The sequence below is a fragment of the Gopherus flavomarginatus genome, chromosome 2 (genome assembly GCF_025201925.1).
Source record: "Gopherus flavomarginatus isolate rGopFla2 chromosome 2, rGopFla2.mat.asm, whole genome shotgun sequence".
Taxonomy (NCBI): domain Eukaryota; kingdom Metazoa; phylum Chordata; order Testudines; family Testudinidae; genus Gopherus; species Gopherus flavomarginatus.
In genome coordinates, this window is record NC_066618.1 from 5141866 (window position 1) to 5155008 (window position 13143).

The following is a 13143-nucleotide window of genomic DNA, read 5'->3' on the forward strand; positions in this document are numbered from 1 at the left end:
CTTAACCAAATATTCTTGTGAATTTTTCATTTAGATGTATCCAACCCGCACTACTCAGTGTAAGGAATGCAAAGTCTATTTATTTATGTAATCTTTTTCTAAGGCAGAGGTAAATAGGTGAAGAGTCTCAACCTGTGCAGACTGGGGAACGTTTCAGCGTTTCATTCAATAGTACAACGTTGTACTCACTGGACTCGTCACATGCCTTGGGCACGGCAATAGCAGCACTGTATATATCTAAAAACTCCTATTCTGTTATTAACCTTTACAGGGATTCTAGCATTTTTCTCTGAAGAATCTGCTATGGGCCACACTCAGATACTGATGTAGAGTGACCACTCTGTGGGAATTAGGGAGTACAGTGTCCATGATTCAGTCAGTGCTTGGACTCTTGACTGAGAGCGTCAAAAGGGGTGCCAATTGCAGCTGTAGATTTTTGTGATGTGGACACATCCACCAGACACTGGGCTGAAACCAAACCCATTTTGCTTAGGCCACTAAAAGAATTGTAACAATTTTTTGCTATCACCATCCTGGGCTACCTCTGAATTAGCAGCCTACAAACAACTGTATTGGTCTTCCACTATCTAATCTCTCTATGGCTCACATACTTGTTGTTATAACCTTAGTCCCAGATTTGGACCTTAGCGTCCAAAATATGGGGGTTAGCATGAAAACCTCCAAGCTTAGTTACCAGCTTGGACCTGGTACCTGCTGCCACCACCCAAAAAATTAGAGTGTTTTGGGGCACTCTGGTCCCCCTGAAAAACCTTTCCTGGGGACCCCAAGACCCAAATCCCTTGAGTCTCACAACAAAGGGAAATAATCCTTTTTCCCTTCCCCCCTCCAGGTGCTCCTGGAGAGATACACAGACACAAGCTCTGTGAATCCAAACAGAGTGAATCTCCCTCTCTGTTCCCAATCCTGGAAACAAAAAGTACTTTCCTCTTCACCCAGAGGGAATGCAAAATCAGGCTAGCCACTTCAACACACACAGATCTCCCCTGATTTCTTCCTCCCACCAATTCCCTGGTGAGTACAGACTCAATTTCCCTGAAGTAAAGAAAAACTCCAACAGGTCTTAAAAGAAAGCTTTATATAAAAAGAAAGAAAAATAAGTACAAATGTTCTCTCTGTATTTAGATGATACAACACAGGGTCAATTGCTTAAAAGAATATTGAATAAACAGCCTTATTCAAAAAGAATACAAATCAAAGCACTCCAGCACTTATATTCATGCAAATACCAAAGAAAAGAAACCATATAACTTACTATCTGATCTCTTTGTCCTTACACTTGGAAACAGAAGACTAGAAAATAGAACTACTTCTCCAAAGCTCAGAGAAAGCAGGCAGGCAGACAAAGACTGAAACACTCAATTCCCTCCACCCAAAGTTGAAAAAATCCGGTTTCCTGATTGGTCCTCTGGTCAGGTGCTTCAGGTGAAAGAGACATTAACCCTTAGCTATCTGTTTATGACACTTGTAGCATTAAAGAGTCAATCCTATGCCAACCCATTACCCTGATTTACAGGTTTAAATCAGTCTCTCTATTATAACCACCTCTACATTTTGTGTGTGTACAGATCCCTGACTGTGGGACCTAGAAGCTACTATAACACAATAAATAATATCGCCAAGCAGCAAAAACATAAGCTCCCTGAACAATATTAACTTGTAGCATGACTATTTTAATTAAGTTTCCTGCTTCACAACAGTGCTCGCATTAGAGAGAAATGCAAGACTGATAGCAGTGGGAACATCTCAAATTAACAAATATTTCCTATGGCACCTCAATGGAGAACACAAAACTATTTATGGGGCCACTCCTGGCATGCAAGGATGACTAGTGGCAAGTCATCTCAACAAATACTTAGGGTGAGGAGAGCTGGGCTAGATGACTCACTGGATGCCCCTTTCCACTCAAAGGCATATGACGTGAATGGAGATTAGCAAACTGTGGCAGGGTTGGATTTCAGCTCCCTTTTGTATGTGATACAATCTCTAGCCTGGGCAACTATTTATACAGAGCTGCTGCTTCTGCCTCCTGTGGGGATGAAGGCACATGGGATTGGAACGACCAGCTGTCACAGGCCAGTGCCTACAGGTATCATACACCTTCACCCAAGCTGCACATTGGTGCTGGGGTGCGCACCAGTCTCAGTCATCCAAGACAGATGAGCTCCACCAAGCCAGGAGAGGTCCAGGGGGTGCATGGAGGGTGCAGCCCCAACTCCAAAGTCTCCCCAAACTTCACTCACCATGGCACAGAAACCAACCAGGGCAGATGGGTCCCCTGGCTCTGCACCAAGGGGCAGAGCCCAACGCTGTGGGGGGGGGGGAGAGGAGGTTAAACCCCCAACATGCTGCATAAGGTCAGGGAGAAGGGCCCCCATAGAAGACAGCTCTGGTGGTGCAGACACAGGCAGGAGCTAGATAGTGGGTGTGGTGAGGGGTTAAGGAGAGCCACACCACCCCATGTCACCCCCCCAGCCCGGGGCTCCCCAGCCCATGTCACCCCCCCACCCCCCAGCCCGGGGCTCCCCAGCCCATGTCACCCCTCCCCACCCCACCCCCCAGCCCGGGGCTCCCCAGCCCATGTCACCCCTCCCCACCCCACCCCCCAGCCCGGGGCTCCCCAGCCCATGTCACCCCTCCCCACCCCACCCCCCAGCCCGGGGCTCCCCAGCCCATGTCACCCCTCCCCACCCCACCCCCCAGCCCGGGGCTCCCCAGCCCATGTCACCCCTCCCCACCCCCCCCCCCAGCCCGGGGCTCCCCAGCCCATGTCACCCCTCCCCACCCCACCCCCCAGCCCGGGGCTCCCCAGCCCATGTCACCCCTCCCCACCCCCCAGCCCGGGGCTCCCCAGCCCATGTCACCCCTCCCCACCCCCCAGCCCGGGGCTCCCCAGCCCATGTCACCCCTCCCCACCCCCCAGCCCGGGGCTCCCCAGCCCATGTCACCCCTCCCCACCCCACCCCCCAGCCCGGGGCTCCCCAGCCCATGTCACCCCCCCACCCCACCCCCCAGCCCGGGGCTCCCCAGCCCATGTCACCCCCCCCACCCCCCGCCCAGCCCGGGGCTCCCCAGCCCATGTCACCCCCCCACCCCCAGCTCGGGGCTCCCCAGCCCATGCCCCCCCCGTACCTTGAGGGTCACGTCGCAGAGCTTGCCCTGCCTCCGGATCTCGCCCATCACCCCGTAGCCCCGGCTGGGCAGGTCCCCCACCGAGAAATGCACCAGGTCCTCGGGGTCCAGCTCCGGCTCGGCCGCCGCCTCCAGCATCTTCCCCGGGCCGCGGCCGCCGCGCTCGCCGCAGGGAGGGCAACGCGGGAGCAGAGAGACGCCTCCGTCCGACCCAGCTCCACGCTGGCCCCTCCCGGCCGCCGTAACCAACCAGAGCCCTCGGGCCCCCGCCGGAAACGGACTCCCCTCGCTTCCGCATTCCCTCGGAGCACTTCCGGACGCGGCAGGAAGTGGCGGTAGTCATGGTAACGGTGTGTACACCCATCTGCCTCAGCTCGCCCCGGTGCCTGCGGCGTTGGGGACCTGCAGCGACAGGAGCAGGCGGCGGCGGCGGCGGGAAGAGCAGCTGCTCCCGGTCAGTACCGGGCCCTGGCCCCTTCCCGCCTCCCGGCGCCCCTGTCCCCCGCCCCCGGGCCCCTTCCCGCCTCCCGGCGCCCCCGTCCCCCGCCCCCGCCCCCGGGCCCCTTCCCGCCTCCCGGCGCCCCCGTCCCCCGCCCCCGTCCCCGGGCCCCTTCCCGCCTCCCAGCGCCCCGGGCCCCCGCCCCCGGGCTCCTTCCCGCCTCCCAGCGCCCCGGGCCCCCGCCCCCGCCCCAGGGCCCCTTCCCGCCTCCCGGCGCCCCCGTCCCCCGTCCCCGGGCCCCTTCCCGCCTCCCGGCGCCCCCGTCCCCCGTCCCCGGGCCCCTTCCCGCCTCCCGGCGCCCCCGTCCCCGGGCCCCTTCCCGCCTCCCAGCGCCCCGGGCCCCCGCCCCCGTCCCCTTCCCGCCTCCCGGCGCCCTGGTCCCCCGCCTCCGTCCCCGGGCCCCTTCCCGCCTCCCGGCGCCCTGGTCCCCCGCCTCCGTCCCCGGGCCCCTTCCCGCCTCCCGGCGCCCCGGTCCCCCGCCTCCGTCCCCGGGCCCCTTCCCGCCTCCCAGCATCCCCATCCTCCTGTCTCCCTCATCCCCATCGCCTGTCTCCGTCCCTGTTCTCATCCCCATCTCTCTGTCCCCGTCCCCATCCCTGTCCCCATGTCGCCGTCCCCATCTCCCAGACATCCTCATCTCTCTGTGACAATCCTCATCTCGTCCCCACCCCTCAGCCACCCCCATCTCTCAGCCATCACAATTACTGCCTCCACTTCCCCACTGTCCCCATCTTCGTCTCCACATCCCAACCATCTCCCTATCACCACCACCATCCCCGCTTCCCACCCATCCCTGTATTGCCACTGTTTTCCCCCTCACCCCAGCCATCCCTGTGCTGCCACTGTCCGCGCATCTCATTGTCTCTGCATGACCACCACCATCCACACATCCCAACCAACCCCTCATCGGCACCTCCTCCACCCTCACTAGCTGGATCACACCGTCCTCTTCCCCATGTCCCAGCCATCTCCTGTCTCATTGCCATTGCTCCCATCTCACCACCATCCTCATCCCTGTATCATCTCTGCCTCCATCCCCAATGTCCCAGCTGTCCCTGATCTCACATTGCCAAGGCTCCTGCACCCCATGTTCTCACCCCTGCATCACCTCCATTTCTGTACCCACATCCTAACGATCCTCATGCCATCTCTAATCCCACAGCCCTGTGACACCGTTGGCTTTGTAACCACGTCCCAGGCATTTAAAAAATCTGGTTGACTGCATGGCTTGGGAGATTGGTAATGGGCTATGGAGCCTTGCACTTCTAGGCTACTGGTTAAAAGCCTGTCTGAGTGATTGCTGGCAAAGTTGAAAGGCTATTTGGTGGCCTGTGTGGAATGACTTTGGTGGATCTCAATCAGTGGATAGGTGCCCATGTGACAAAAACAACCATCACAACTGACACTAATTGGCGTCCTTGTTGCAGTCACAGCAGAAAGGCCAAGGACTGAATGGGCTGTGGAGTCTGAACTCCCTTTCTTATCTGTAGCTGTGAACCTTCTGTCAATGGTAAAGAGTCACAGGAGTCACTTTCTTCTAACACTGAACAAGGAATTTTATTACAATAAGAAAAACTTCATTAGCCCCAAGGCTATTCTCTCCCTCTCTGTGCTTCACCTTAGAACTTCTGTTTAGAATCTTCTCCAGCTCCCTCTTCCTGTCTGGCTTCTTGCTACAACTTTAAAGAAATAGTGCACCTATCCTCACAATCTTCTTGTCAAGGTAGAAACTTATTGCTGTGGTACTGTGAAAGATTACAGTATCACTACCTCAGCGGTTCTCAAACTTTTGTACTGGTGACCCCTTTCACATAGCAAGCCTCTGAGTGTGACCCCCCCCTTATAAATTAAAATCACTTTTTTATATATTTAACACAGGGGTAGGCAACCTATGGCACATGTGCTGAAGGCGGCATGCAAGCTGATTTTCAGTGGCACTCACACTGCCCAGGTCCTGGCCACCGGTCTAGGGGGCTCTGCGTTTTAATATAATTTTAAATGAAGCTTGTTAAACATTTTAAAAAACTTATTTACTTTACATACAACAATAGTTTAGTTATATATTATAGACTTATAGAAAGAGACCTTCTAAAAACATTAAAATGTATTACTGGCACATGAAACCTTAAATTAGAGTGAATAAATGAAGACTTGGTACACCACTTCTGAAAGGTTGCCAGCCCCTGATTTAACACCATTATAAATGCTGGGGGCAAAGTGGGGTTTAGGTTTGAGGCGGACAGCTCACAAGCCCCGTGTACTAACCTTGTGACCCCTTGAGGGGTCCCGACCCCCAGTTTAAGAACCTTTGCACTACCTGAACTGTACCTGTTCTTTGTATAAAGAAAGGACTTCATTCTCTAGGACCATCAGTCGTTCGCTAGCACTAAATACATTTTAAAGTAATAACATAGAAACTGCATATTCATGTGTATCTGTTTCATCTTCTCCAGGTTTCCCCACAGGCCATTATCTGTATTAGTTGGTGAGTACTATGAGTCTGATGAGATGGTGAGAATTTTCCAATCTAAGGGTCTAATCCTGCAAATCCTTAGTTGGCGAAACTGTCATTGAGTCCTGTGGGAGTTTTGTGCATCTCAGGCTCACAAGATTGTATCCTAAATTCGATTAACAGTGTGAATTAGACACAGTGCCTGACATACCACCAGACAATGGTCATATGTCAATGCCATAATCCTCTTTGCTGGAGTGTTGATAAAGAAGGAAATCTTGAGGTGTTTGGATCCAGATTATGCTAGGAGTTTGGGATCTAAACTGAACTGGGTTTGGATTGGGTCATTTTAAATTCTTGAATATCAGCTGTTCGTGTGAGATTTTCAATGTCTTGGGCTAAAATTTGACAAAAATAACGTTTTTCATGAATTTCTGCCATGTTTAAACCAGAGTCAGAGAACACACCTGCCATTCTTTCTGGGATCCAGTTTGGAACCACGGTTGTAGTGGTGCATTTGGATCCGATCCCCATTCCAGAAAATCCTATTGGATTTGAGTTCAGGGTGCCAGGTTTGGGCCTCATTTAGTTTTAAGGAGGAATCTGAATGAAAAGAATATTGTCATTTGGTGCATTAAGAAAGGGTTAATTTAAACTAGAATTTGACCTTCCAGATTTCCTCTATTTTAGGAATGCACACCAAAAGCATTTGCATCCAACCATTACTGAACTCTGGGGAAAGAGAACCAGGGTGCAGAATATGCGAAACCAAAGAGCCAAGGAAAATGACAAGGGAATCATTAGGTACAATTAAAGAGAAATCCCCCTCATATGAAATGAATACATATCCATGCCCTGGGTTGTGTTTCTTGAGCCATTCAGATTGTTTGTAAAGTGCTTTGAGAGCCTCACATGAAAGGTGCTTTTCTGTGATCATGAGACACAGAAATGTCTATATTTTATTATTCATTTAAAAAATGAATCAGATGGATAATAAACCACCTAAAGCAGTGTAAGGAATGCAGAGCCTTGTTCTACGTGGTATCCGTAATGTCTCAAGTCATTTGATCGTAGGTGAACAATAAACAAATGATCACCCTAGAAAGCTGATATGCTAACATACAACACCCTAGGGGTATTCACTCTGTGTAATGGCCACTTTATCCAATCTATGCCCTTGGGAGGTGCAGAGCCCCTACCAAGGGGGTGTTCTGGAGTGGTCCATGAATAGATAGGGCCAGGCAGGAGGAGGTGTGGCCAGAGCATTCCTAGTTATTCTGAATTATTCCCTTTTGCTCAAGGCCCACAGTGCCCATACTAGTTGCACAAGTTAAGGCAACTCTCAGATTGCAGGCTCCTTGGGGAAGGACCACATTCCTCTCTCTGTCTGTATAGTGCTTAGCACAAAGTGGCCATAATCTTAATCAGAGAATCTGGGTGTCATAGTGAAATAATAATAATGATTAATAATGAATTGTCCATGGATCAGAAAATCCTATGTCTGACGTAAAACATTTTCATTAAAAGTTTGTGGCTAAATTGTTGCTGCTGTAGCACTGCGCCTTCAACACATCCTCCTGTTACTGTAAGAATTACATGGCTGGGTCTTTGCATTTATACTCTCTTGGTGACTTCCAGTGTTCTGTTTATAGGCAAAAAGATTATTTTTCCACCTTTCAGCATCACTTATTCATGCTGGGATCTGAAAATCAAGCTGGTCTCTCCCTGCCTCTCAATTCACCAGTGATCAAAAGTTTGCTGATAGAACCTACGGCCAAATTCTGCACTCAGGTACACCATTGTAAAGATGGCCTAACTGCATCAATGTCAATGGTTTTCTACCAGATTTGTATCAGAGAGCAGAATCTGGCTGTTAGCTGAGAGTTGCATTAATGATGCATGAGACAGAATAGAATCCATCTCATTCTCCTGTAGCTGTTTTGTTCTGCAGGACTAGCAGGAAGAGAAGCTCATTTGTGTCAGTAAACAACTAGGACTCAGATGCACAAGAAGAAATTGTAATGACTAAGAAGGTTTTTGCATGTTCTATTTTTACATGTTCACTTTAAAAATTTCCCTGCTTAGGCTTGATATGTGCCTATAGTTCCTCTTAATAAACCATGGTTAGAAACTACAGCTTAACATTTGTAAACAGTTTATTTTAAAAATTGATGGCACTGCAGCCTACCTTTTGCTGATGACAGCCTTTAAACTGTATTTTAGAGAACACAGTATTTTCTTGTAAATCTGATTTTTCCCTTTTTCCCCTTCTTTTAGTTACAATGAGTGCAAAAGAAAGGAAAGTACATGCATTTGTGCGAGTCAAGCCAACAGCTAATTTTCCTCAAGACATGATCAAGTATGGGCCAGACAACAAGGTAAAGGAACAAGAGACATCAGGAGCGTAATGGATCTAGACTCTGATTTAAGTTATGGTAGCAGAAATGAGGAGTAACCCTGTTGCAGTTACACCAGGGATGAATTTGGCCCAATATCTCTTGTAGCACATCAACATTCTTCATCTCTGTCTTTTTAGAGCATAGATATTTACATCAGGAGAGATGTTAAGAAAGGAGTCATCAATAACAAGCAGACTGATTGGTCCTTTAAACTGGATGGTGTTCTTCACAATGCCTCACAGGATTCGGTTTATGATGCAGTAGCTAGGGATTTGGTATCCCAAGCTCTGGATGGCTATAATGGTAATTTTTTAATTGATATTTGTGTTATTTTAAGAAATACCCATCTGAGGATAAGATCCCTTTGATGTTACATTGGAGAAATTAATGAGTTCTACTGAATTTATTCTTTTGCTTTAAAACTTTTCTAGGCACTATAATGTGCTATGGGCAAACAGGAGCTGGTAAAACATACACCATGACAGGAGCAACTGAAAACTACAAGCATAGAGGAATCATACCCCGAGCTATACAGCAGGTACTGAAGATTTGAATTAGAAAGGAGAGGAAGAAGGAGAAACTAGTACATCTATCTTATCATCTGTTGTCCTCCCAGTCCTGAGAAATTTGTTGACCGCCCCAAACCTGGGCTACAAGGTCACCACCAATCATTTTAACAGGAGATGGATGTTATATGGTCCTTAAAGAAGTTGTGGGACAATAAAACATCATTATGTTGCACCGTGATGTTCCATCGTGATTTTTCATTGTAACACTGTGACCTTGTGCCATGAGAGAGGTGACATTTCAGTGCAGTGGGATGACGTTGCATTGCGACATGCGGACTAGTCATCCTGTTGCAACATAAACATGATGTCATGACGTGCAACTTCCTTAACCTCTCAAAAGGGCACACTGTTGGGTGAAGATTCTTGTGTGCCTGCCCACAGAAGCACAGCTGAAAAGCAGAGTGTAGGGCTGACATAACCTGCACAAACCAAAGCTGGAAGGTGTTCTGCAACAGAACGTTTTATTGTTTGTTTCCAGTAGCTACTGTGTTAGGTGTTTTCCAAGCATAAAAAAGAACGAATTCCTGCATCCAAGAGCTGATCTCATTAGCTCATTGTTATATTGTCCTTAACTCCCGCCCGAATAATTTCTTACTAGTTATATTCCTTGGTGGTAGTGTAAGTGCTGTTCATGCAAATAGAAAAAAGCAATTCAGCCAGCAAATGGAATGTTCCTTATTGTTTAGAGAAATCACAGACAACTCTTGTTTTAGGCTTCCTACCCTTGACAGTGTCCCTTTAAAGGTATAATATTTTCAAAACCAGAATAATTTTGAAACTCTTATTAGAGCCGCCACAGTCCTGCTGAGAGTTTGCCATATACTGACTGACTGCTTTATAGTGAGTCACATCCTGAAAAGCCACAAATTGATAGGAACCTTGTTTGTGAACAGACTGTCATTGACAAGCATATGATCTGTGCAGGTGTTCAGGGCAGTTGAAGAACGCATCGATCAGTCCATCACTGTCCGAATGTCCTACCTGGAAATCTACAACGAGACTCTCTTTGACCTTCTCTCCACTATGCCTCATGACATGTCGGGTGACACTCACATGGCTGTAGTGGAGTACCCACAGGGTGTCTTTGTGAAGGGCTTATCTATGCATCCAGCCAGCCACGAGGAAGATGCTTTAAATCTCCTGTTTGAGGCAAGTTAAACAATGACTCGCTATTATTTCTCATAAACAATGACTCCTTATTTTTTATGTTCATTTTTGCTGATTTAGCTGAGGAAAGAAAAGTTGTCTGGGGTTAAAGCAGAAGATGGGAAGCATGGGTTCCCCTGGTGCAGATACTGTGGAAAACAGCATATGACTGCTGTCCGAGAACCCCTTTGCAAGTCCTGGTATATGGGCAGCGCAGGGGTGAAGCTGGAGGTGGAAGGGGTGTGTCTGGGATGGGACTGCATCACACAGTGGTGTGAAGATTCCAGGCAGCACTAGGGCCCAGAGGACAGGCCAGGGAAGCTGCTGTAACAGACAGGGCCCAGGGTTGTCTAAATTATGCTGGGGGCCTCTCTAGCCTTGGAGCAGGCCAGGATTGGGAGTGCAAGCTGGCTTGTTTCCAGTGCACTGGTGATCACATTTAGGAAGTCAATGAGCAGCTTAAACAGAGTGCAAAGGATAGTCTGTAAGGTATCCTAGTTAGCAGAACCATTGTCTGAACTGTGTTGTCTTTCCTTTTTGAAAAACTGCTTGCCAGCTGTCCTGGCTGGGTCAACACTCTCCCATACCAAGCGAATACACCTACCATTGACACTTTCTAAGACAGATGGGGTAGTCATGGCATGCCTACATCTAGTCAGTCATACAGAGGGGACACTCAGACAGCTGGGCAAGTGAAACTAGGAGTCATCCATACATCTGCACCAATTTCTCACATAGGTGCCTTAGCTTGGATGAGAGGAAGTTGAATAGTTAGCTCCCTATCTAGAAAGCATGTTTCACCAATAACTGACAAGCCCTTTTAAACCCTTCCTTTTTTTGCTTTCTAATTGCTGAGCCTATGTTCAGGTGTTCTGATAAAGCTCAGGCTGGGTAACTAATAACAATCATTCTTGACTTCTAGAATGGGAGACATATCATAGAATATCAAGGTTGGAAGGGACCTCAGGAGGTATCTAGTCCAACCCCCTGCTCAAAGCAGGACCAATCCCCAGAGAGATTTTTGCCCCAGATCCCTAAGTGGCCCCTTCAAGAATTGAGCTCATAACGCTGGCTTTAGCAGGCCAATGTTCAAACCACTGAACAAGACCTGAGAATCAGGAGAAATGCCAGAGCAGTTTTTGGAAATAACTAGGCACATAGACATCAAAATGATCTAAACAGCACCACAGTGATTTGTGTCTGCAAATTGTGGCTGCAAGAAGGGAAGCTGAGTTTTGAAAAATTTGTCCTTTGAGCTCTGTGCTTCCATTTCCTCATCTGTAAAACAGGGTAAGAATGACAGAGTCCTGTGGCACCTTATAGACTAACGGAAATATTGGAGCGTGAGCTTTTGTGGGTGAATACCCACTTTGTCAGACGCTGCGTCTGACGAAGTGGGTATTCACCCACAAAAGCTTATGCTCCAATACTTCCATTAGTCTATAAGGTGCCACAGGACTCTTCGTCACTTTTTACAGATCCGGACTAACATGGCTACCCCTCTGAAACTTGAGAGATAAAAACACTTCTCTAAAGACACCAACTTGACTGGGTTCCTGTTTTGGGGTGTTGACTCCTTACCATGAGGCAGGGGGTAACTCCTCTAGTTCTCAAAGGCTTTGAGACACAGGTAGGCCAGCTGCCTTTTGAGACCCACTACAGGTGCCTTAGTGGTGCCCTCTAGAACTTCAGTTCCTTTCTAACCATGCTCCACTGTGACGCTCCCTGTCAGAACTGCAGCCATCACAGACTGTCACAGCATCATTTTCAGTGACTGATTCATTTTCTTGTGGTTTCTTCCTATCCTATAAGTAATCTTGGGTGTCTGTTACATTTAGGGGAGATCTTTGCCTCATGCTTATCAAGGAATGGAAGCAGGCATGGACGCACTAAGTCTAGCCTGCCTGTTCCTCAAAGGGCCACATTTTTTGAGGGTTAGGGGAGCTCTGGCCCCTTTCACACTAGGAACCTGAGCCCCAAGGATGGGAATCCAGTTAATATGGAATATTCAGAGAAGCAGTATGACAGATAGTTAGTGATCCCTTACCTGTCTTCATGAGCGGAATATTTGTAATGTGCTTTGAGAGCCATGCTAGAAATGCCTACCACAGACAGATGTTGGGAGCGCCTCAGATAGAAGGCTGTGGATAAATGGCCAATTTTATTATGATCTCTACATATTAAAGATACAAGCATTGTTTATTTAACTGTGACTTTAATAGTCTTCCTTTCACATTTATTCTACTAGTATTTATTTTATTTTTTAATAAAAATAATGTCCTCAATTTTGACTTCATTTTCAGGGTGAGACCAACAGAATAATAGGTGAACATACTCTGAATAAAAATTCATCCAGGTCCCATTGCATATTCACTATCTATATTGAGGTAGGTCCGCTGGCAGGTTTCCTGAGGGCTCAGAAGTCTAGGGGTCTTTAGAATTTAAATGTGTACTCTCCTTCAGTTGTGTGTAATGTTAAATACAATGTTTTTCTCAGTCTCATTCCAGAATTTTATCAGATGCCAAATACACTGCTTCAAAAATTAACCTAGTGGATCTGGCAGGTTCAGAGAGACTGGGGAAGACTGGGGTAAGCAGATGAGAAAAAATGTTTGCTCTCTAAGAGATAAGTCCAGTTGTTAGAGTGATGCCTGTGGAGTCAGAGGACTTTCCCACTACAGTTAATGGAAACAGCAAAACTGAATTCCCTTTCTGCCACATTGAACATTTACCTCTAAAGGAGGCTGATAGTGAACAATAGTGAACAGAATTTATATTTCTGCTTTAGCCAACAGAATTTTATTCTAGCTTGTTTCTGGGAATCTGGTGTCAGGGACGAGAAGGGGCTTGATTCTGGTGTTGGATATACTCTTCAGTTGTGAATCCTTAAGTTTGTGTCAGCATCCCCTTACCACAGTTTTCAAAATC

The 13143-nt window shown here is 48.0% G+C and overlaps 2 protein-coding genes across 7 annotated transcripts in view; one reads left to right on the plus strand and one right to left on the minus strand.

Annotated features, from left to right (window-relative positions):
• The window catches only part of KLHL18 (kelch like family member 18), a 44146-nt gene extending 40740 nt beyond the window's left edge, over positions 1–3406 (minus strand). For both annotated transcript variants that reach the window (XM_050942726.1, XM_050942725.1), the window contains exon 1: positions 3151–3406. In XM_050942726.1, the coding sequence (XP_050798683.1) occupies positions 3151–3288 (138 nt within the window). In that variant the 5' untranslated portion in view covers positions 3289–3406. The remainder of the gene's footprint in view (positions 1–3150) is intronic.
• Positions 3407–3482: 76 nt separating this feature from the next.
• Positions 3483–13143, plus strand: part of KIF9 (kinesin family member 9) — a 37890-nt gene continuing 28229 nt past the window's right edge. For 2 of the 5 annotated variants that reach the window (XR_007772828.1, XM_050942496.1), the window contains exons 1-7: positions 3483–3604; positions 8379–8479; positions 8638–8803; positions 8932–9038; positions 9994–10218; positions 12519–12602; positions 12713–12805. Coding sequence is in view for 4 of the 5 variants with exons in the window: in XM_050942496.1 (XP_050798453.1) it covers positions 8384–8479; positions 8638–8803; positions 8932–9038; positions 9994–10218; positions 12519–12602; positions 12713–12805 (771 nt within the window). In the remaining variant the exon portion in view is untranslated. Of the gene's footprint in view, positions 3605–7762; positions 7893–8378; positions 8480–8637; positions 8804–8931; positions 9039–9993; positions 10219–12518; positions 12603–12712; positions 12806–13143 lie in introns of those variants that run through there. The other 3 variants (XM_050942494.1, XM_050942495.1, XM_050942493.1) reach the window with 2 other exon arrangements.